The following is a 23,029-nucleotide window of genomic DNA, read 5'->3' on the forward strand; positions in this document are numbered from 1 at the left end:
CGCTTTTAAAATTTAACTGTTCGCTTAGCACTACCGTCGAAACGCAGTGCACATTCCAAAGCAGTCATTGATGATTCTTTTCTTACTGTAGACATCACATCACTTGATCAACACAAACTGTATTATTGCACCATCAGTGGTAGCCGTTGACAAATCTCCGATGACTTAATGGTCTTAATCTAGAACTTTCTTCGGGATATGTATGGGCATGAACGATATCAACGACACAATAATAACACTATTAACAACAGCTTTCTTTCTTAAAAGTCATGATTAAATTTAATTGGTGTTTTCCACGAGTAAAGGGCTAGCAAAGTAGTCACATAAGTCATAAAAAAACCCTATCCCGACCGATGTATCGATTTTGGTCACTCCAGTGACCACAGATTGAAAACGTGACAGAAAATTGGCGTTACTTTTGATTCTCACCAAATTTGTCGTATCCCCCCCCCCCCCCCCCGCTCGGGAGAATTTTGTTAAGTTAGCTAATTTAGTATGCAAGCCACCGTAATGGCGGTCGCCGCCGGCGAAATGTTTATTTGCTCAAAATTGGGGCAAAATCTATCTCGGAGATGGAAATCAGGACATTTGTAAGGATACAGAAAGTAATTTGGGACCGGTTGCTGGCTTCTAAGGCTGAATTTATCCAGAAGTAAGCGGTATTTTCGTTTTCGTGTCGAAAGCCACGCGATGAAATATTATCGGCTTGTTCTGCTGTCTTGTTCTGTTTTTTCTCTTTGTCGTTTTTGTAGCCCGCCGAGGCCAGTCTTTCGTCTAAATCAGTTGAAAAAGGTTCGAAAAAGATGTTCCCATTCAAGTTTAAACTCTCAGGCGATAATTGTGGAGTTGTTTGGCCGAAACGTCGGCTTTGTTATGTTCATGTTTTTCGGTTGCTATGGGTGACCGTTGCTTCCTTTGTTAGGACAAGTCTGGGAGGTGAGGTCACAAAAAAATTCTAATTAATTCTGGTTTTGTTCGATTTCGCTGAAATTTTAACACGATAAAGCTGGATTGTTAACGAATAGATTTACCGCCTGCCGATGTGTGGTAGCTATTAACGCTGAAGTGTTATATCGCTTCGAAGTCAGGGTTTTGAAGAGATTTTTTTGCAACATGTGGGTTCGGCGTGATTTTGTAATCTGAGGTTTCGGTTGACCCCGAAGGAAAAAATATCCGGAAAAGGTCATTTCATCGACGATTCAAACAAATAAATATGTATATGTTCCGAGCTAAATTTCTGGTGAAAAATATAATTTTTGACGAGCGCTGGGTTTTTAATTTATTCCCGCGAAAGATGAGATTTATTGTTTCAACAGCTTTTGGCGAGTAAACATCACAGGTTGCGTGACTCAAAATTTGGCCGAGTGGAAGCTTGGGTCTGCTCGCACCGAAGTCGAAAAAAAACAAGAAGATCTGTTAGATCTTATAACCGCGCTTTTAAAATTTAACTGTTCGCTTAGCACTACCGTCGGAACGCAGTGCACATTCCAAAGCAGTCATTGATGATTCTTTTCTTACTGTAGACATCACATCACTTGATCAACACAAACTGTATTATTGCACCATCAGTGGTAGCCGTTGACAAATCTCCGATGACTTAATGGTCTCAATCTAGAACTTTCTTCGGGATATGCATGGGCATGAACGATATCAACGACACAATAATAACACTATTAACAACAACTTTCTTTCTTAAAAGTCATGATTAAATTTAATTGGTGTTTTCCACGAGTAAAGGGCTAGTAAAGTAGTCACACAAGTCATAAAAAAACCCTATCCCGACCGATGTATCGATTTTGGTCAATCCAGTGACCACAGATTGAAAACGTGACAGAAAATTGGCGTTACTTTTGATTCTCACCAAATTTGTCGTATCCCCCCCCCCCTCGGGAGAATTTTGTTAAGTTAGCTAATTTAGTATGCAAGCCACCGTAATGGCGGTCGCCGCCGGCGAAATGTTTATTTGCTCCAAATTGGGGCAAAATCTTTCGGAGATGGAAATCAGGACATTTGTAAGGATACAGAAAGTAATTTGGGACCGGTTGCTGGCTTCTAAGGCTGAATTTATCCAGAAGTAAGCTGTATTTTCGTTTTCGTGTCGAAAGGCACGCGATGAAATATTATCGGCTTGTTCTGCTGTCTTGTTCTGTTTTTTCTCTTTGTCGTTTTTGTAGCCCGCCGAGGCCAGTCTTTCGTCTAAATCAGTTGAAAAAGGTTCGAAAAAGATGTTCCCATTCAAGTTTAAACTCTCAGGCGATAATTGTGGAGTTTTTTGGCCGAAACGTCGGCTTTGTTATGTTCGTGTTTTTCGGTTGCTATGGGCGACCGTTGCTTCCTTTGTTAGGACAAGTCTGGGAGGTGAGGTCACAAAAAAATTCTAATTAATTCTGGTTTTGTTCGATTTCGCTGAAATTTTAACACGATAAAGCTGGATTGTTAAGGAATAGATTTACCGCCTGCCGATGTGTGGTAGCTATTAACGCTGAAGTGTTATATCGCTTCGAAGTCAGGGTTTTGAAGAGATTTTTTTGCAACACGTGGGTTCGGCGTGATTTTGTAATCTGAGGTTTCGGTTGACCCCGAAGGAAAAAATATCCGGAAAAGGTCATTTCATCGACGATTCAAACAAATATAAATATGTATATGTTCCGAGCTAAATTTCTGGTGAAAAAATATAATTTTTGACGAGCGCTGGGTTTTTAATTTATTCCCGCGGAAGATGAGATTTATTGTTTCAACAGCTTTTGGCGAGTAAACATCACAGTTTGCGTGACTCAAAATTTGGCCGAGTGGAAGCTTGGGTCTGCTCGCACCGAAGTCGAAAAACAAGAAGATCTTTTAGATCTTATAACCGCGCTTTTAAAATTAAAGTGTTTTCTTAGCACTACAGTCGTAATGCAGTGTGAGAGTCCCCTTTTCTGCCGTTTGAAATCTCTGTGCACTTCATGCTTGGAATGTGGTGGTGCCCTTTGTTATTATAAAAGTCTATCGAAAGTCATTTTATTTACGCTAGATGATATAAAACGATGTTTAAAAAGAACTTTGAAGTGTAATTTCTGTAATATTTCTTAAGGACATGCACAATATGGTGACAGCAACAACGGATAGAAATTTAATGCTAAATCGCTACAATACATAGAAGGTAGTATTGTCACTTACATGGATCGCAAACTGTACCTCAGTCAGATCTTTTTTGCTTAATTACTGGGTTCCCAACAAAATATAGATATATGTTGTTTGTTTTTGACGTGACATACGTGTGTCTTGAATAATGAAATCACTTATGTCATTTTTCAATGCGTTCTTTCAATTTTCTTATCTTTTGTTCCTTTTATAAAGAACTTTTAGAAATGGCGGATGGGTTTCTTCTGAAGCTTTCATGGAAGCCCACAACGAGGCAGTCCAGATGAATCAGATTACAATGTAATGCTTTCTGTTTTCAAACTGAGGTAATACGGAAAACTGTTGCCTAAAAACAACAGGAAAAAAGAAAAAAAACAATCGTTCATGTTTAATCTCTTCTATTGAATTTGTTTTGTTCCTTTTTCAAGGAAACTTAAAATTTTACTCTCTCAAGTATGTAGGCGCAGTTAATTAGCTTTCTTTTTACTTCCATTTTTTTCACAGATCAGTGCAGGAAATTCATGGAAAGGATCAGTCGCAAAAGAATTTCGGATGCTTTTTATCAACATGAAATTGAGGCAGTATTGCGTGATCGTTATCTGTCTTGGGCTTTCCACGGAAATGAAGATGAGTTTCGCAGAATTGTTTTGATTAAGCTTAACGAGCTGCGCAGTTGGGAAATCTACAGCGGTAATTGATTTGACTTGCATGTGAGGCTGATACCACGATTGACAAAAAGTTATGATGAAGAGACTTTTTTAGCATTGTCCGTTTTTTTCTGATGTCACTGCAGGGCATGAATTTGAGGAACTAAGTGAGGATGAGGTGGCATTTGTCGGAATGAAAACTCGGCAGATTAGAAGAGATACGATTAGTCAATCATTAGTAGCAAAACAGCAAGGTTGTACAGAGTGGTACAGGATTTATTCGTTGGTTGAAATAATCCTTGTATATTGTTTTCTTTACGTAGTCTCTGTGCTGTTTTCGATTTCAATACCTTTGTTCTTCATCAACCAACAGTAACAAAAGTTTTTGCGATCTGTTTTTATATATAACAACTAGGCACTGCTGCATTTATCAATAACAACAAAGAACTTCTCATATGTAACTCTATAAGCGAGGCAGTTTCTGATGATGTATGCAATAAGGACACTGGAGGCAATCAGAAATGCTTGCAGAAATGGTCACGTGGTTGGCTGTATTTCGTGCGCGGCAGTGGGCATATCTAAAGTCGGTCTGCTCTTTACTCATGACTTTCAGTGTCAGCAAAATACATTGTTAGGGAGGGTTTCTCTCTTTTGTAAGGGAACAAATTCTAATTTGCAACATTATCCCTAGCCTGTTCATATTGATGTCGTAATAATGAAAAATCTGCACATCATATCAACGCAAGCATATTTCTTCATAAAATCCCTTTTGCATGTTTTTAGTTTAGTTTCACAGATAGAAAACAACAGCAGTATCAGCTGCAAGCCATGCAAATTATTGTTTACGATACAAATTGTACCGCATGGATTGTTTTGTTATCGTTTGTGTTTAATTCCTTCCATTGCGTTTTTTCAGGGCAGAGTCGGCGGGTCAGGTCTTCCTTCTTGGAACCATTACCTGTACGGAATACTAAAGAACATTCCGGACGAAGAATGGGAGAATTTTATGTTATCTTAAGAGAATATGTGTAATGTATGCAAAATGGTCTGTGTCCAAAAAATACTGCCTCTAGAACTTCCTTCTGACAAAACGTGGTTAAGAATTACTAAGGTGATCGATAGATTACATCTAGATAATCATAAAAACAAGCTTTGTCATGAGATATATTTTTCGGAGCCGCTAAAGGAAAAGTATGCAAACTTGAAGACGCCAGTCGCTGAGCAGGTCTTCATCTGGTCTGCGAGATTTAAAAAATTCTATGCGCCATGTCCCAAGAAAGGGATTTTATTTGTTACTATAGAATGGTGGTGAGAGGGAACAGGTACACTTCTAAAAGTCACCGTGAGTCACGCGATCCTGTGTTGCCGAAGGTTCTGTCACAGTTCATTACTTGATTAATACTCCAGCTCGAGAGTAGAACTTTTGTTAGTTTTACGAAGAAGGATGAAATCATTTTTCGTTGTAAGTTTAACTAGTGTCTTTATACATAATCTATATATCTTGTTGGTTTTGCTTCTTTGTCCTTTAATAAACTGGTTTCATTGAGACGTATGTTTCATTTGTTTTTTTTTCTTTGTCTTTGCGATGTGGTATGCTATGAATGACTCTCCAAAGTCATGTTTGGGTCGTGCATATAGTTGCATCAGTTTGTCCAAAAGCCATTCATCTGTAAAAAGGAAAGCAAAAGTGTTGTCATGAGTACAACTTCATTTCAATGGCTATTAATAAAGAAAATTAATTTTTGCTCGACATGTTGTGAACATCTTCGAGATACAATAAGTTACCCTAGCAGCCGCACGAGCAGCGAAAAACACTCTTAATTTCAGCGCTTATTGCTAAAAAAAACAGCATTGTGAAATGTTTTTGGGAAATTGTAGAAAGCACTAAACGATGCAAGGTTTGGCTATATTATATAAAAAAAAAAAAACTGCACAGAGGTACTGAGTTACATGAATTTTAACTTTTTAAGTCCATAAAGCTGTGATTAAGCATGTTTTAGCAGGTAATAGTGACTATCGCCAACTACGGAAACCTATTGTGTCACGAGAATTACTAGAACGTGTTTACCTATGATTTGGAATCGTTTTGATACGCTGATTTAAGTGAAGGAAAGTGTGTTGAGATTCCTTCAAGGTTAACGCTTTGTATATGGGAATGATAAGTTCACACACCATATTGAGATGGCCAGAAATAAAATGTCTCTTCCGGTTTTAAGTATCATTTCGTGAAGGTTTTTAGTGGGACATGTTTGTGACTATTAATTTTGAGACTGCCAAAAAAAAACACCGTGTGTCCATGGCTTAACTCTTGGATAAGTTAATTGGCTTTTTTTTTGGCCCATGTGTTGCTCAATCAAATAGTTACTAAGAGACAGGTAACAGGAGAACCCCGCAGGCACGTTATACGTTTGACCGTCGTGTTAGGTTTGATGGAATGGGAAGGAGTTTTCTAGTTAAGATATGGTTTGAAGTTTTTGAAACACAAAGGGCATTTTTGTTGTACTTGGAAAAGTTTGCACGAAACCAACAGCCACCCCAGGTGTTAAGGAATTGAAATAAGTGTTGGAAGGGCAATTTTTTTCCCAAATGCATAGATTGAGGATGACAATGCTATTCAAAGCTGGTTGTACTTTCAAATCAAGGTAAGATTTACGGAAGTTTTGAGCACATCGTGAGTATCTATACACCATTGCATAGAGTATTGCATACGTTTATGTAGTCTGTACAGTGGACATATTTAAAGTTACATTACCATTATAGGATCGGAGAAATTTATTTACTATTCGAATAATAAGGAAAGATGGCCGGTAAGGGGAATGGGGGTTGGGGGGGGGGGGGTTGGGGGATATCGTACAATTGTGGATAGCTGTGTTGCTTCAAGCGTGTGAATTCCTTACCCGATTTAACGGAAAAGGAAATAACAAATTTACACTCATTTGATGGGAAGAGAACATTAAAAAGGAGTGCTTTTGGACTACATGTTCCTGTTATAACAGTAGATTATATGAACACATACATTTTATTTCACGTATTAAAATCTTTCATTCAGGGGTTTCTCTAAAACGAATACCCTAAGACCGCCATAAGTCGAAAAGACAGACCCAGCATTTATGTAAGGCATTTCTAAGATTATTGAAGTTTTGCTTTTTCCTCTAAGGCAAACGAACATTGGATATGAACAAGGTATTTATTTTGTAATCACCATATTGAACTGAGCAACTAAGCTTTTACACTTTGCCGGAAGTGGGGCGATGTAAGCAGGTTTTTTTTGTCCTTGGTATCAGTGGAAATAAAGTCTGCTTTCTATTGTACTATGTTTTTGCTAGAAAACTATTAGATTATGAGTTCAGGATTTCAACTTTGTGATAGTTGACCAGGTTGCAGCTTAAGTTAACTATCCCGCACAGAGATTGAGAGTGAACAATCTAATTGTTTTAGTAGAAATCTGCTAGTCCTTCAAAACTTTATCGAAATCCTCATTACAGACAGTGTGGGAATGCAAAGAAAATTCCCTTATTTTGTTCGCGAGGGCCCACTGCTATGCTACTCAATATCCATCACAGAATAGATATTGGGTTGTATGGTCAATTAGAGAAAAGCAATGGTGATAGTATGCTTGTAGATTTTCCAGTACTTAATATGTTATCATAAAATATATATTTGGATGTTAGGAAGATATTAAGAACTGGAGTGACCCGTTGCCCCCATTATATTAAAGAGGATTAAGCCAAGGACTAACGCACGAACAAATATTTCAGAATATGTGCCACTTAGATCTAAAAGTCAAGATTACAATATCATTGGTTTTTGGTTTGTGGCTTGCAAATACTACATGTATTCAGCACTCTCTAAAGTATGTTGGGACTTTTGTATCTATTTTGATGAAATTGCTTTGTCAATCTATGTGGGTAGGAACACTAAGAATATTGGAAGATAATTAGCAGAACATAATATTGCATTTTACGAATTGTATGTCTTTGCCCTCCTGATTCCACAATATTTTTGTAAAATACAAGGTTACACTGATTTGGCCCTATTAGCAACATTAGTTCTGGTCAAGTACGAGAGACTCATTTACAGCTCAAGCTGGAGGTTTGAGAAGGGACATCAAATTGAAATTAGGAGGATGAAGTTGGGGCAGAACTTCATGGAGGGTAAGGGGATATTTAGCTGGTAGTGAATAATCCACATCAAAGATAGAATCAATCAAAGTCAATTCTGGTTATTGAATGAGGTACTCAGCTTTACCGAACATATCTTAATATCTGTAAGGGTAGGTAACTAAAGTTGGGAAAATCATGCTGCTATAGCTTTATAAAACATGGTGTCTTGGAGAGACATTTGAGCATTGTTTACCAAATTTTCATCTTCATTATTCATCAAGCACAATCTGGTAATGACAATAACAACTTTTGGCTACATGTGATGCGTTAAACCTAGTATCAAAATAAAAGCTCATTGTAAGGATGACAATAACTGAATCTTGGATAAAGACAATAACTGCATTCAATGTTTTAAAATTACATGGACATTAAGGTCAAGGATTGAGTCTTTTCTGGTCACTATGCACCTTTCAGTGCGACACGTTATATTGAACATACAAACAAGTCTGTGGTGCTTAAAATTCACCTGTGGCGTCGATTTTTTTTTATACAAACCAGTTTGATTTTTAACTATTGCATTTTTATAACAAAGCACCCCTGCCTTCATAGAGAAACTTTTAGATGGATGGAATTGATCAATAATGGCAATAACTTATACTTTACCAAGTAAAAATAAATTCTTGACCAAGGCAACTTAATATAGCACTGTTTCATCCCAATCTAGAGTAGAAATAAGTATGAACAGGTAAGGTGAAGTATGCATAATAAGCAACTGGCAATGTAGGAAGCAGCTTATTTTGTTGTCATTATCATAAAGTTAATACAATAGAACTATAAGGATAAGTATCGCAGCATGAACGATATCAGAGGATGGAAGGGTCATTGCCAGCATAAACTTTGTGAGGAAGCACTTAACACACAGGGGTTGAGAGGTGCAAAGCGAAAATAGGGTAAAGAGTCTTGCTAAAATACAATAGGCAATGTGCTTAGGTGGTTGAAATGCCTTTTCCTTGACCTTTTATTAGGCTGTGTAGAGTTACCGAAAAAACTGAAGGGAGGGGATGCTGTTCACAGGCCACTTTAACATACTTGCCTAGAACAGTAGTTATAAAGAGTCTTTCGCCCCTTTACATAGTCAACGTGAGGGGATGGTGTTCACAGGCCACTTTAACATACTTGCCTAGAAAAGTAATTATAAAGAGTCTTTCATGTCTTGACATAGTGAAGGTAATAATAAATATAACTGGGTAATTAACTAAGAAAATCTTTACTTTTCACAAATTTTGCATTTTGTTGAGTTCATTTCAAACGGAAAACGTAACAGCTGAAATTAAAATGCATTGGAAATTAGAGACACAGTAAGTTGCAAATTAATGTACAGGTACAAAGGTAGACATTGGGCAATAGAAAAATTGGTTGACAGACAACTTAAGTGCAGAGAATCTCACTTTCTGTATTTTTGTCCATGTTTTTCGTGATAAATGTAATAAATTGGTATTCTTCTTTGTATCCACAGAGAAAGTGTTACACAGATCTCATCAATATAAGGGAGCACACAAATTACCAACCAGCTTAAGAAAGATGAGCAAAATTTCAAGAAACATGCCAATGAAGGTATTTACTTTATTCGTAGTAGTGTTTACTCTAACGGGGAACGAAGACCAAGGTATTGGAGGATGAATTAAAGAGGCTGGCCTAACATTAAGCAACTATGAAATACATTTAGGGGACAGATTACATGTTGTGCTGAAAGCATGACCTACAAGTGAGATTGTAAATTCCCTTTCCATGTAGAAATGTTTCAATCAGAAAGCTTCAAGGGTATTATTACATTTTTCTGTTTCAGTTCTCGACAATTTTGGATTTCAAAACACGCGTTTATACACCAAAGAAAAATATCAGTAACAGGAAAAGAAAAAATGAAGCAGTGACAAAATTTTAGACCTAAACCGTTTGCAATAAAATAGCAACGAAATATTCAGAAACATGCATTAGCTTTGAGAACATCTATGGGGTCAATGAAGTATCCAAAAATGTCCTTCACGCCTTGAAAGCTTAGTTGTCTAAAAAAACACTATTGGAAGCAAAAAACTCTTTGTTTGGTTTAAGATAAGCGTTAGAATTACAACAAAAGGACATAAAATTTGTCGAGGGAAATTTGGGTTTAAGCAAGGTTTCAGAAATACGGTCATTGTACACAGTATTTAACAGTCAATTAGATTTGCAATTGACTCAAAAAGTCTTAAACGCAATTGCAACAAATAACAACAAAATGAGCACGAAAAAAATTTGTAGTTCGCGCAAAATCCGCGCGGAAGCATTATTCTACTAGAACTGGATACTCTCGGTTTGCTCGCAGGGCAGAAAGCAATAAGACAATGCATAATTGTTCGCGCGCAATAATTATCTTTTCGGAATTCACACTCTCGCAGAAGCAATATTTTAAAAGTCAGGTAGCATATAAATGGTTTTCTAAAGAAGGCAAGCGAGGATAGGTGTGATTTTGTTTAGAGTAAACAAACGCGTGAGGAACGACAGCTTAAGATACAATATATGTATTCTCAATCTTCTAATAATACAGAAATCGGTATTTCATGGAGCTTACCTTTGTCAGTCAATCTTTGTTCAGTTTGCCACTTTTAAACGGCAGCGTTTTTGGACAATATGCGTACAAGCTCGAGGAATCTGCGGTGAAAGGAATTGAGACAATTCTGAATTGAGGCGGACCGAAAGATGCCATGCCGTTCGATTTATCCGCAAATATAAATAGAACGCCCCATAACGTTTAGATCAGCCAATCGAGCACTTGTAGAATGAATTTTCCATGTATCATAGATGACATTGTAAGCTTATAAACGTGTAATTTTGCCTTTAGGCAACCTTCAAACCCAGTGTTACGAGTGAAGACAGTGAAGTGTAGACAATAAAGACAGTGAACCACACCCCCTACAGTGAACAGACAACACCGAGTAGGACTGGCTGCGTAATAACATCAACTGAACAATTGTGACCATGGCAATACAGGTTAATGGATTACAACGGAATGCAAACAGCTGGTTTGGAGATGAAGATTGCAGTTGAGACACCCTTTAAAGAGTATTCTAATTAGCACGATGTTGATAAGACAAGTGCGCCGTCGGTGTGGAGTGAACAAATTCCGACTGAAATGTTACGAGTGAAGACAGTGAAGTGTAGACAATAAAGACAGTGAACCACACCCCCTACAGTGAAAAGACAACAGCGAGTAGGACTGGCTGCGTAATAACATCAACTGAACAATTGTGACCATAGCAATACAGGTTAATGGATTACAACGGAATGCAAACAGCTGGTTTGGAGATGAAGATTGCAGTTGAGACACCCCTTAAAGAGTATTCTAATTAGCACGAGGGTGATAAGACAAGTGCGCCGTCGGTGTGGAGTGAACAAATTCCGACTGAAATGTTACGAGTGAAGACAGTGAAGTGTAGACAATAAAGACAGTGAACCACACCCCCTACAGTGAAAAGACAACACTGAGTAGGACCGGCTGCGTAATAACATCAACTGAACAATTGTGACCATAGCAATACAGGTTAATGGATTACAATGGAGTGCAAACAGCTGCTTTGGAGATGAAGATTGCAGTTGAGACACCCCTTAGAGAGTATTCTAATTAGCACGATGGTGATAAGGCAAGTGCGCCGTCGGTGTGGGGTGAACAAATTCCGACTAAAATTTAAAGATAATTGCAGGCAGGAGCGCAAAGAAGTGATAAGGTCTGCAACTCACGTTAAGTTGCAGAGGATTTCGAAGTGTTTTATTATGTCATAGAAGTTGCTACTGAAAATGGATTCAATCTGGAAGACACTTGAAATAGCAAATGCGTAAAGAGGAGTTCTAGCGCGCTTTCGAGATTACTTGTGTATGGCGCGAAGATCTAGGGTGATAGAATTCACTGATTTGGTGAATTATTGCTTAAAAGATTTCACCGGGCTTCAAAACAAATTGTAATGAAACTTTGTCCAAACAGTTGAGATATGGATTTCTAATGCTGCTTTGTTTAAGTTTGTCACCCTTCCGTGTAGGTTAAGATACACTACTTGAAAAGCGGGGAAACTCCAGGGGTGGGCCTTGAAAGTATGTACTTCTGTGTTTCTTTACATATTAATCTAACCATCAGCACTAGTCAGAACACCCGCTCGCCACAGTATCATTTGGTCATTATGTGCAGATAATTATAGCTTAATCCTTTTAATCGGCTGGTGTTAAATAGGGACTTTAGGTGATTTTATTTTTGGGATAATTTGCACAACGAATAGTAGATCTAAACTTTAAGGGATTGTTGTCCAAATCAGAAAGCTTTTTAACACTTTCTCGAATTGAATTAGTGGTCCTGTTTTCAACTTATTTTTAAGATGTTCCATTAACTGTCAATTTAATTTTAAAAGAATGAACAACATTTCTCCTGTTAGACATATCTTCAGGCAGTTGACTTTGAAGACAAGTTCTAATGAGGCGTAAACCGAAAAATCTGATATGAAATTGATCCCTGTCAATAACAGCTTGGAAAGATATAATTGTAAAATAGCTTTGCTGTGTGTAGGGTGTTAACGATGGATGTTGTTATCGAAAGGTGAGTTGTTAGTGTGCAGTTTATAAAATATTGTGCAGTTTTCATTAGGGCGAACAGGACATATATTGCATGATGGAAAATAGCTGAATTGATTGTTATGAGCTAGTACAAGTAGTGCGGAAAGCCTCAGCAATTATTTCAGATCGCGATGAAAGTCGATTGATAATCACACTGTGCGATGCTCACCGGTAGACCGCTTTTAGCTGATTTCAGTTAGATTTCAATGAAATCAAATAAGTGGAGCGGACTTACAAAAAGGGTAACAATGCCGATGATCTAAACAGTGCAATGACAAAGTGTTACGCGAAGGAGCGCTCGATTTGTTGAGATGATAAATAAAGGCTGCACTGAACAGGGATTTCTTCACAGAAAACGTGTTGTAGTTATAAGCGGTATTAATGAGCATTTTGTAACAGAAGTTGTAGGTTTTTTCAGGGATGATCAGTATTGCATGTTTGTAATAATGCACTTAACTTTGAATCGAAGACGCAAATTGTGATATGACATTATGAATGTGCTACATTACCAAATTATGGATCTTTAGGAACATGCTATTTTCAAGAAAGTATGGGGTAAGGGGTGGAATGCAAAAACAAAACTTAAAAGTGTAAATTTCTCAATCTTTGTTCTGTTTTTGTATGTCATTTATCGTTTTCTTTTATAAGTGTAAGAATTGGCGGGAAAAATTCAGGTCACGTGACCCTCGTGACCCCTAGAAAAATAGAAGAACTTTCAGGTATATGGACAGTAAGAGTTTAGGTATATTAGAGCTCTATTGTTAATGCTGTTATTTAAAATGTGGAAGCAGTCCATGGAACTAAACCATTAAACTTCCTATAAGGTTGGATGGATGCTCCGCCCAACTAGTATTGTTTTTTTCAGACTCTGGCGGATGGGGTTGGTAAAAAATGCGGACCCCTTAATCTGGAGTCCGTACTGGACAGCGTTCTGCCCCTCCTTATTTTTTCTTATCGAAAATACGGGCTCTATTTAGTGAGTGGGCAGAATGCGAAGAAACAGTGAATTCACGCAGTGTTGTGAGTGATATTATGGAATAATGAGAAGTTTGCCTATTATTTCATTTATCATTAAACAAAAAGTCTCCAACAGTGTTCACGGATTCATTCATTGATCTGCATGTCTTGTTACTTTAACGAATTGCCACTTCCCTTTGATATACACTTCTGTGCTTTGCGGAGGTCGATAAAAATTTTTCCTTGTAAGCTGAACGAGCGCTTCCCGTTAAGGTTATGGTTGAGGCATCAATTCATTTTTCGCAAGCTTCACTGATATGGTATAGGAGAAGGATATTAGGAAAAAGTGGAAATAAGCTGTGGTAATAAAACTGTATGGAACTGTATTTACAATTCACAATTTTAAGTAGAAGATTATGGACTTGTTTGAGCCGGTCTAGGTTCAAGGACATGCGGACTATAGCTGCCACTATCTTTTTTCCGGTAATCTCGTTAATGGTAATTGATAACTTAGAAGTAAGTTGGTGACTGGTAACTCTATTTGTCAATGTTTGGTTAACTTAAAAGCTAATGTTTGAACAATTGTCAATTGAGTTTAGTTTTCGTACATAGCTATCCGAACAACTCCTCGATACTTCCAATCTTTGCGCTGTCTGCGCTGATCGTACAAAGAAAGAATTTCGTTTATGAGAAGTTTTGGTTTTTTCAGCAGAGAAAGAAAAATGATCTTCAGATAAAAATGTTTGGTTTGTGGGATATTGCTAACTATGCTAAAAGTGTTGTACAGAAATACTAAACGCGATAGAGTGCTGTTACAGTAAAGTCCTAGTAGCGGGTGTCTGGAAAAGGCGAATAGCGAATAGCGAATAGCGAATAGTTTCAAATACCGAACAGCGAACCGAACAGCGAATAGTCTCGAATAGCGAATAGTGCGAATAATTGCGAGCAGTCTCTAATAGTAGTGTATTGTGGCAAACAGTGGCAAATATTGGCATATAGTAACAAATAGGGTACCCAGTATCTCGCTGCTAACCTTGTAGCGACTTAGGATGGGTTTTTTTTTCCGCTAAAAAGCACAGATGCTTATAGGCAGTATTTGGTACTTTTGGCGACTGTTCGCCACTATTGGCACTATTTGAGAGTATTGGTACTATTCGGAACTATTCGGTATTCGCTATTATTTGCTTTGCTATTTGGGTTTTCAAGACACCTTTTGAGTAGGCGTTCACAAAAAGGACTCCAGTTAGCAGAATAAAGGGAAAGGGATACTAGGCGATGAGTAACTAAATTATAATTAATAACTAAGTGCAATGGGGAACTAAAGCAAACATTCTTTTTCAGAATGGAGAGTTTGACTTTGAATGATGACCAGGTGGAGGAGTAAGTGGTAATTCTTGTTAACAATGATGAACGTGCCCTGGCAAACTAACCTTTTGAAAAGGCCAAAAAGATGTGATTCTATACAGGGTGAAATAGAACAGAAACATAGAACAGAAAATAAAAAGTGCTTGTATTCATTTCAATTTATTGAAAAATGTTTTCTTAATACTGTTTGAATGAAATGAATAACACTCTAGTAAAAGCAAGGGATTAATGTTTTGTAGAAGTACTAAGTGTAGCACTATATTACAACCAGCAAAGGGCAAGAACAGTACATGCTAGTTATCTACAATTAGGGGATGAGTAGCTAAATAACTTAGTAACTGCACTGAAGAACTAAAACAAAGATTTCTTTTCAGGATGGAATGGCAGGCAACGGATATGCAAGAAGTTAGTAAAAATTGAGTTGCACCATATTTCCCTACAAGAGGCAGTTGTTCCCATTATGTGCTACGAGGAGATGTTGTGAGCTGTTAGAAGAAGGAGCTTGGAAAGAGCGGTTTCTTTAAGATCTTTAGGCAACATATTGTCTTAATTAAACAAATAGTGAAATTTTCCTCCAACTTCGGGCTTTACTTATTTTGGAAGCGAAGGAGGGGGAGTGTTGGTAGTAGTTATTTTTGAATCTTTACATTTTATCTACACTTTGTCCGTGATTGCACCTAGGTCTGCCTATGGGGATGTGTTAGCGATTAAAAAGGCGCTGTATGAAATTGTAGTCGTTGTGTTAGGGACAGTTGATAACCTTGTGAGGAGTGTAAAAGTTTATGGAGATTGACCAATTTGTTTGGGTGTAAATTGTGGGTTTTAAGATGCTAGAGAAAGAAATGTAATGGGCAATATACAGCGCATGGTCTCCATTTCCGTTACGAAAATTATAAATAACTTAAAAATTGTGACAATCTCAGGGCAGGATAGGGAGTAGACTTGGCAGGGAGGAGGGGTAAGAGTTGGGGTGGGGGGCTGGAATGGTGAGATATGTTTCAGTCTGCCTTAACGAACTCTTTAACAGAACAACTCATCCAATCCTTTCCTTAGCTCTTTATCTTGTTTTTATCGACTGAATTCCCGTGCCCCACCAATTGCAATGAGTTCGATGGATTTGGCGGAACGTGAGCCGAGTAAACAAGAAATATCTTAAAGACTAATTTTTGTACTGATGTACTTGTATTTTAACTTTTTTACCGTTTATCTCCAGGACGCCAAAGACGGTTTGCGGCCTGCCTTACCCGAGGTAATTGCCTCGTTGAGGGTAATTAAGATTACTCGAGAAAAAGTGGGTGAGTCTTGGCTGTGTCTACTGAGATGATGAAGCAATTCTTTTCTCTCTTTTCACCTCTTTCAATTAATAATTTGCTTCAAAATTTAAGAGTTCTGGACACAGTCCTGTCATTTTGTGTTTATTAAATAAGTGTACTAACAATCTTGATTGATCTGTATGTTTGCGTTTACAATATTTCTGTAGTCACTTGTATGGGTTAGTGAAATTAGCAATTTTTTTCTGTGTCGTTTGATGGTAAATTTGCGTACTTTAAAAGTAAAGTTGTAGAAGGATGTTTTTATTTGACTATTTCACTGATATTTTTTGGTTAAATTACCTACAGCTCTTATGGTATCCTGTACCATTTGTCTCGTGGAATTTCGGGAAGGTGAGGAGGTCAATGAACTACCTTGTGGTCATCCATTTCACAACGAGTGCATCAGCACATGGTTGAAAATGGTAAATGCAATAATATTTGCGTAATTAATAGACAGACAGGCAATTTATTTCAACACGGTATGTCTTCAATAGCAAAGAATTAAATTATAAAGATAATTATTAATCCGAAGAGTTGTTACAGTAAAGTTTTTAATTGTAACATTTCCTGACTGACTGACTGACCGTGAGCCATTAAGTTAGTTTTATTTGTAGCGTTAAACTTTTTTCTTGATAGGAAAATACAGTCTATTTTGTGCATTCTCGTGTAAACAAATGAGGCGAAATACAACCCTTTGGCAGATAATCAACAGACTATTAGAACGTAGTTTGAGTTTTCTTGGCACTGAGCGAGGATTCATGCGAAGAAAGTAGTTTTGATAAGGCACACTGAAGGGGGGAGGCTGAACTTTGTGGCAACTAAAAGTTGATTAAACTCTTTGGACTTTTGTTGTCAATACAGTATATGTTGTGTCGCTGATCTAGCGGGAGCATGTTTTCTTAAAATTCCTGATAGAGGCCTTTTTTTGTGCAATGTAGTGGAAAAAAAGTTGAAGTACTAGACAGGGTAAAATTTCTGATTGCTGCAAATTCAATATCTATAAGGGGGAGAGTTGTATTTAAGATTAAAGATACTTTCTTTTCTTTGTAGCATGCCACTTGTCCAGTGTGCCGCGACGAATTGCCGCAATAAAGAAATAGTGAAATCATTGTAAATAATTATTGTAAATAATTATTGTAAATAATTATTGTAAATAATGTTAGTATTGCAAGTTTTGTTAGTATAGTTAAATTGTAAGTTATGTTAACATTGTAAGTACTAGGTAATTTTTGTATGTAATGTAATGTAAGTTATTGTATTAATCACCAAAAAAAACTGTACATTTAATTTCAACTGTAGTTTAGGAAGTTAGTTAAAAATGAAAGTATTAGAGGTAAAGTGCTATTTTTTTCAGCCATCACTTTTTTTGAATGTTAGATGGTGTCGCTTTCACTTGTATACGTAGCAGCTGCCTAAGAAGTGAAAAGAAGTTACATTATGGTTTGTTCAAACTCAAATAGTAGAAAAAAGTGTTTTATACTGAATGAACAAAATGGTATAAATTTTAGTTGCAGATGAGATCTTAAAGATGCCATTTTTTTGTAAAGTCTGTTGAATTCAAAAATCAAATTATTATATTTATTAGCATTTCTTGTTTGCCATCTTCTTTGCTATCATCAGCAGAGATTGTTACTGATCTTTTTTTAAAACTTTACGGTGCCCATTACATTTTTTTGTGTCACCTCCCCACTAGGTAAAACAATTGCATATTTCGCACTTGTTTTGGTTGCACACTACGCCATCTGCAGGTATATGTTTACAGTTGAATTTTAGGATAATTTTCAACAGATAACAGCAAGTCAGCCTAGTGATATGCTACTATTTTGGAATTCCTGGTTTAAGTACAAGTTCATTAAACTTGATTTGCTCAAAGTATGAAAATTTTGCTTTCAATTTAGCCGTGTACTAGGTAGCATAGTTGATTGCTTCACTGTTCACCGTAGCGTATGTGTGGTGCTTAAACCATACCTTGCCTGATGTGCAGAACATGTGCGTATTAACGAAAGTACACATTGTCTTTAAAAGCATCATAGTTATGAAAAAAGATAATTTAATCTAATATACTAGTACATTTACCTTATCCCAGTACAGATGGTGGTTTTTGATCTTTTGATAGAGTTTCTTAATGGCCTATAGATAATAGATAAAATATAGTGCATGTTTACTAGAGAGCTGATATATGCTAAATTAATGTATCAATATTGTTTGATATTGAAAAATATAAAATATATAATGTGCAATGTTTTTCATTTTGAGTTGATATGTATCTAATACTTGAAGTAAATGGATTGAATTAAACAAATTAATGTTCTTACCTTTTTGCATTCTCCAGATATAATTTTATTTTGTATAGGATCATCTGTTGAAGTCTGTTGTATAACAGTATCAAACTGTTAATTAAAAGTGATGATTATTTGGGTATGGCATGGTATAGAAAAAAGAAAATGATTACATTGAAAGTATTTACTAAAAAGTTTTTTTTAATATTTACCATTTTCCACAAGGGTTCCATGGAATCAAATATGTTTGTGATATTGACTACATGATTTTTTGCCCATGTATAATCGGCCGCTATGATGTTATCTAAAAAATAAATGTTGACATCATTTAGCTGTAAGTGTCAGTAAGCTACTATTAATTGTTGCATCTACTTAGCAGATGGTAAATGGTATATATTGAGAACTTTGCAGTTTTGGAAAATACATAGAAGTTAACATATTTCATTAATGAAGTAAGTTAATTTTGCAGACGTTATTTTCACATCTAGTCCTTTTGATATTTCATCTGTGTTTGTGTGGTGGAGTTGAGAATAGTTAATTTGTCAACTTATGGCAAGTGCACAGTAATGTATTCTATGTCTATTACTGTTCTGACTGTTTGAAATGCCTGAAATGTAGCCAATAATTATTTTTGTCAAATATGACAGTTTAGATGTAGTGCTAATTTTGTTACTTTGATTTTTTTTTTTTTTTTTCACAAAATGTACTCATGGAAAATATTAGACTTGAGCTTAAAGCTACTTCATGGTTGTTGAATTATTTCATTGGTAACTATCAATAGTTAGTGTTTTAATGTTTAATTACCTCGTAACACCTTGTGTGAGATGTAATCTAAAACACAAATTCAAAGTAAAGTTAATTTTCTTACAGTTCTGAGTTTATACTACCGCTAGTCACAAGAAACTTTACTATCGATTAGAATTTATTATTTTGCAATTAAAAATTGTTAAAAGTTATAGTCATAGATTTTATACTTACAAGGTTTTGACATGTGCCTTGGAGTGTTACGTTTTTGGTGTCTGTACTGTTTTTCTGAAATAAAGTTAATGTTGATATTAGTAAATTTGTGTGCTTTTGTGCTACAGTTCTGATTAGTCATGGTTTATATGCTTGCAGGGAATTTTTGAATAAAAGATGATATATTTCTATTCTTTAGTGTTTGGGAAAGCTGAGCTTATGCATTTTGTAAATCTTTCCAGTTTAACATAGTAGTTTGGAGAGCCATTCCTTCATGACTTTTCAATGGCCTTCCCTGGGGTTACAGTGACAATGGGTACTATGTGGAATTGTGTAGTGTGTTGTTCCAGTAATGTCCATATTTGTGCCACAGAAGGGATTTGAAATTCTTGGCGCAAGGAGGGTTCTTGAGGGGTACAGAGTTTAAGAAAATTTATGAAGCATAATTGAAAGTATTACAATGTTGGGCTTGGGTTGTGATGAAACATTTCTTTCATGGGAGGTGTATTGATAATATACAGAACTATATACAGTAATGTTTAGAAGCCAATTTTCAACATGTAAAGTTGAAAAATATCTGTATTATTTGATTTCTGTAGATTTTATCGAAAACAACAGATGTACTTACGCTGGTGTCGTGTTGTCATCTGGGCATCATGATCTAAAACAAGATCAGTAATTTATGCTGCTGTTACTTGTACTTAAAATTGTAGGTTGTGCAATAGTCCATATTTGTGCCACAGAAGGGATTTGAAATTCTTGGTGCAAGGAGGGTTCTTGAGGGGTACAGAGTTTAAGAAAATTTATGAAGCATAATTGAAAGTATTACAATGTTGGGCTTGGGTTGTGATGAAACATTTCTTTCATGGGAGGTGTATTGATAATATACAGAACTATATACAATAATGTTTAGAAGCCAATTTTCAACATGTAAAGTTGAAAAATATCTGTATTATTTGATTTCGGTAGATTTTATTGAAAACAACAGATGTACTTACGCTGGTGTCGTGTTGTCATCTGGGCATCATGATCTAAAACAAGATCAGTAATTTATGCTGCTGTTACTTGTACTTAAAATTGTAGGTTGTGCAATAGTCCATATTTGTGCCACAGAAGGGATTTGAAATTCTTGGTGCAAGGAGGGTTCTTGAGGGATACAGAGTTTAAGAAAATTTATGAAGCATAATTGAAAGTATTACAATGTTGGGCTTGGGTTGTGATGAAACATTTCTTTCATGGGAGGTGTATTGATAATATACAGAACTATATACAGTAATGTTTAGAAGCCAATTTTCAACATGTAAAGTTGAAAAATATCTGTATTATTTGATTTCGGTAGATTTTATTGAAAACAACAGATGTACTTACGCTGGTGTCGTGTTGTCATCTGGGCATCATGATCTAAAACAAGATCAGTAATTTATGCTGCTGTTACTTGTACTTAAAATTGTAGGTTGTGCAATGTTGAGTTTTAGATATAGTTTAACAAAATGGTCAAAATTAATTACAAAAATTGATACATATTTTAATTGAAGGTTTTGTCTGTTTTGTCATATTAGAAATGATGTTGCAGGTATTCTTGCACTTTAATATATTAGGTATTGATTTTCTCTTGTGGTTCTGAGTTGCAAATTAGTCTCACTTTACATTTATGGAGGTGAAAATGGGTATTATTGTGAACTATGACGAATCCTTTTTAATACTTGTGAAATGTGAAATCGCTATATTTTTCTTTTAGAATTGATATTTGTATATTAGCTATTAATTGTTATTTTCTAAAATGCATTGTTTTGTTTTCCACGAAGCTTGAAGTGCCAATATTATTTTTTTTGTGAATTGTTTATGTGTCCTTTTTTGTAAAATTTGATCTATAGCTTGCTCCCTGAAAAGGCCTACTGTGGGACCTTAAGTCGGCATAACTTAAGGCGTCTTTGGGCGATTTAAGGCACCTTTAGGCTCTCAGGCAAAATTGGCAAGAAAAGCATTGCGACTTTAGGCAACTTAAGGTAATTTTAAGCAATTTAAGGCGAGTTAAGGCAACTTACTTGAGGAGACCTTATTTCACTTGGGTGATATAAATTTAAACTTAGCAACAGTCTTTCCATATATCTTTTCCAATAACCCAGTATTGTACCAATACTGGTATATAATTAAGTCACCACAGTCTCAAATATCCAAGGTCCGGTTGTTCAAAGCCTAATTAAACTAACCCAGGATTAGAGAGAATTTTTATTACTTTCAGTTTTGTAACTTTTTGTTCTAGTTTTCTGTTTATGTAGTTTGTCTTTTAGTTTTGAGTTGATTCATTTTAAAACTACACAACTATAAGGAGTGGAAGATATTTCTACACACAAAAAAAATATTATCTGAGTTAGCGCTACCCAGCTTTTGAACAACCCGGGCCAGATTTCAAACCATTAAAAAATAAATACTATTAAAGAAAGAATTACCACAACACTGGTTAGCTCAGTTGGTAGAGCTTCGGACTACCGTGCGAGAGTTCTCGGGTTCGAGTCCCAGACCGGACCAACACTCAGGGTTTTAAAATAACTGAGGAAAATATGCTGCGTTTGCAATGACATCTGCAAATGGTTAGATATTCTAGTCTTCTCGGATAAGGACGATAAACCGTAGCCCCGTCTCCTGCATCTTCACTGTTATGGTCAGCAGGGGACGTTAAAGAACCCACACACTCATCGTAAAGAGCAGGTCACGAAGTTCCCGGTGTTTGTGGTGTGGTCTTTGCCCATTGTGCTGCTGAAATGCTCGGAGACATTAGCTGTTAAAGCTACTCTACAATGCGAGGGTAAATAAAGTATACATACTACTACTTATCTGATATTTCTTGCATCTCCAGTGTCAATTTTAGTCCTTTTCGGGGACCCAATCGATTTGATGCTCTCTTGCCTCACTGAGTCAAAATATTCCAATACCATAGTGAGTACCGCATGCTAAGTTGTTTCGTAAGGACACTTCTTGTCAAATTTCACTCACTACTTGTGAAGTTCCAGAAAACTTTGATGACCCTGGCAGTTTACACCGTGAATCGAATCTTTTTAGAAGGTTTTGTTGATCAGACCAGCAGGAAATACATCTTCCAAGTTTCACTAGTTTCCACGTGACAAATTACAAATGCTCAGAACTTTGAACATTTTCACAATTAAATACTAGAAATTGTTACATCGATACTAGGCACAGTGGTTTCCGCCATTTTGATTTTCCCAGTAACCCTTGTGCCGATAACTGGTTTCCATACTCCAAAGAGACGAGACATCTGTGCCACGAAAATATGAATTTGCTTGCTAAGTGTTCGGGTGATTTCAAATCACCTGATAATAAATTTCTGTATTCAAATTTTGGAGAGTATTAGTTTGGCGATTTGTTTTCTTTCTGGTTTTTTGTTAGTCGCGTGAGAACGAGTAGCTCACGTGAGGTCGTGTAGACTTTAGTCACGGGGCCAAACTAAGGCACGTGTTCCAAACAGTAGTCTGGCGACCATGTTTACTGAGAGTTGATCGCAAGGGTTATGTTAGATTTCGATAGTAACAGTAGTAACAGTAAGCGTAGTCCATGTAAAGTGTATAAGATAATGTGAATAGCTGGCTTTATCAAATGTACGAAAAGGATAGATAAACTTTACTTTGCAAGTTGGT

At 36.4% G+C, this 23,029-nt stretch overlaps 2 protein-coding genes and 1 long non-coding RNA gene across 10 annotated transcripts; 2 read left to right on the forward strand and 1 right to left on the reverse strand.

The window, feature by feature from the left end:
* Window positions 1–894: 894 nt before the first annotated feature.
* Window positions 895–5,318, forward strand: LOC149112189 (uncharacterized). The gene is made up of 2 exons (XR_016207316.1): window positions 895–3,449; window positions 3,628–5,318. It is a non-coding gene; the product is annotated as an uncharacterized LOC149112189 (long non-coding RNA).
* On the reverse strand, window positions 5,040–22,851 carry LOC110058127 (uncharacterized). Of its 7 annotated transcripts, none has more exons than XM_089289948.1 (10): window positions 22,202–22,842; window positions 20,745–20,777; window positions 20,375–20,407; window positions 20,005–20,037; window positions 19,398–19,451; window positions 19,224–19,250; window positions 18,632–18,723; window positions 18,456–18,509; window positions 18,217–18,270; window positions 16,388–17,552 (listed from the first exon to the last, which is right to left on the reverse strand). In XM_089289948.1, exons 2-10 carry the CDS (start codon window positions 20,761–20,763, stop codon window positions 17,514–17,516), a joined length of 405 nt encoding a protein of 134 aa, XP_089146074.1. In that variant the 5' UTR covers window positions 20,764–20,777; window positions 22,202–22,842; the 3' UTR covers window positions 16,388–17,513. The 7 variants fall into 7 exon arrangements, with proteins under 7 accessions (XP_089146078.1, XP_089146074.1, XP_089146073.1 ...); XM_089289947.1 differs by having other exon boundaries at window positions 21,827–22,842; XM_089289946.1 differs by having other exon boundaries at window positions 20,745–22,287; window positions 22,371–22,841.
* Window positions 6,183–13,599, forward strand: LOC149112190 (uncharacterized). 2 transcript variants are annotated; one of them, XM_089289954.1, is made up of 4 exons: window positions 6,183–6,412; window positions 6,928–6,953; window positions 7,787–7,924; window positions 9,390–9,594. In XM_089289954.1, the coding sequence occupies exons 1-4, from the start codon at window positions 6,357–6,359 to the stop codon at window positions 9,551–9,553; spliced, it is 384 nt and encodes a 127-aa protein (XP_089146080.1). In that variant the 5' UTR covers window positions 6,183–6,356; the 3' UTR covers window positions 9,554–9,594. The 2 variants fall into 2 exon arrangements, 1 of the variants encoding a protein (XP_089146080.1); XR_016207315.1 differs by lacking the exons at window positions 6,928–6,953; window positions 7,787–7,924 and adding an exon at window positions 10,749–13,599 and having other exon boundaries at window positions 6,183–6,441; window positions 9,390–9,487.
* Window positions 22,852–23,029: the final 178 nt, after the last annotated feature.

This window comes from Orbicella faveolata, unplaced genomic scaffold, assembly GCF_042242905.1.
Source record: "Orbicella faveolata isolate gen_17 unplaced genomic scaffold, um_ofav_v1 contig_2, whole genome shotgun sequence".
Lineage (NCBI taxonomy): Eukaryota > Metazoa > Cnidaria > Anthozoa > Scleractinia > Merulinidae > Orbicella > Orbicella faveolata.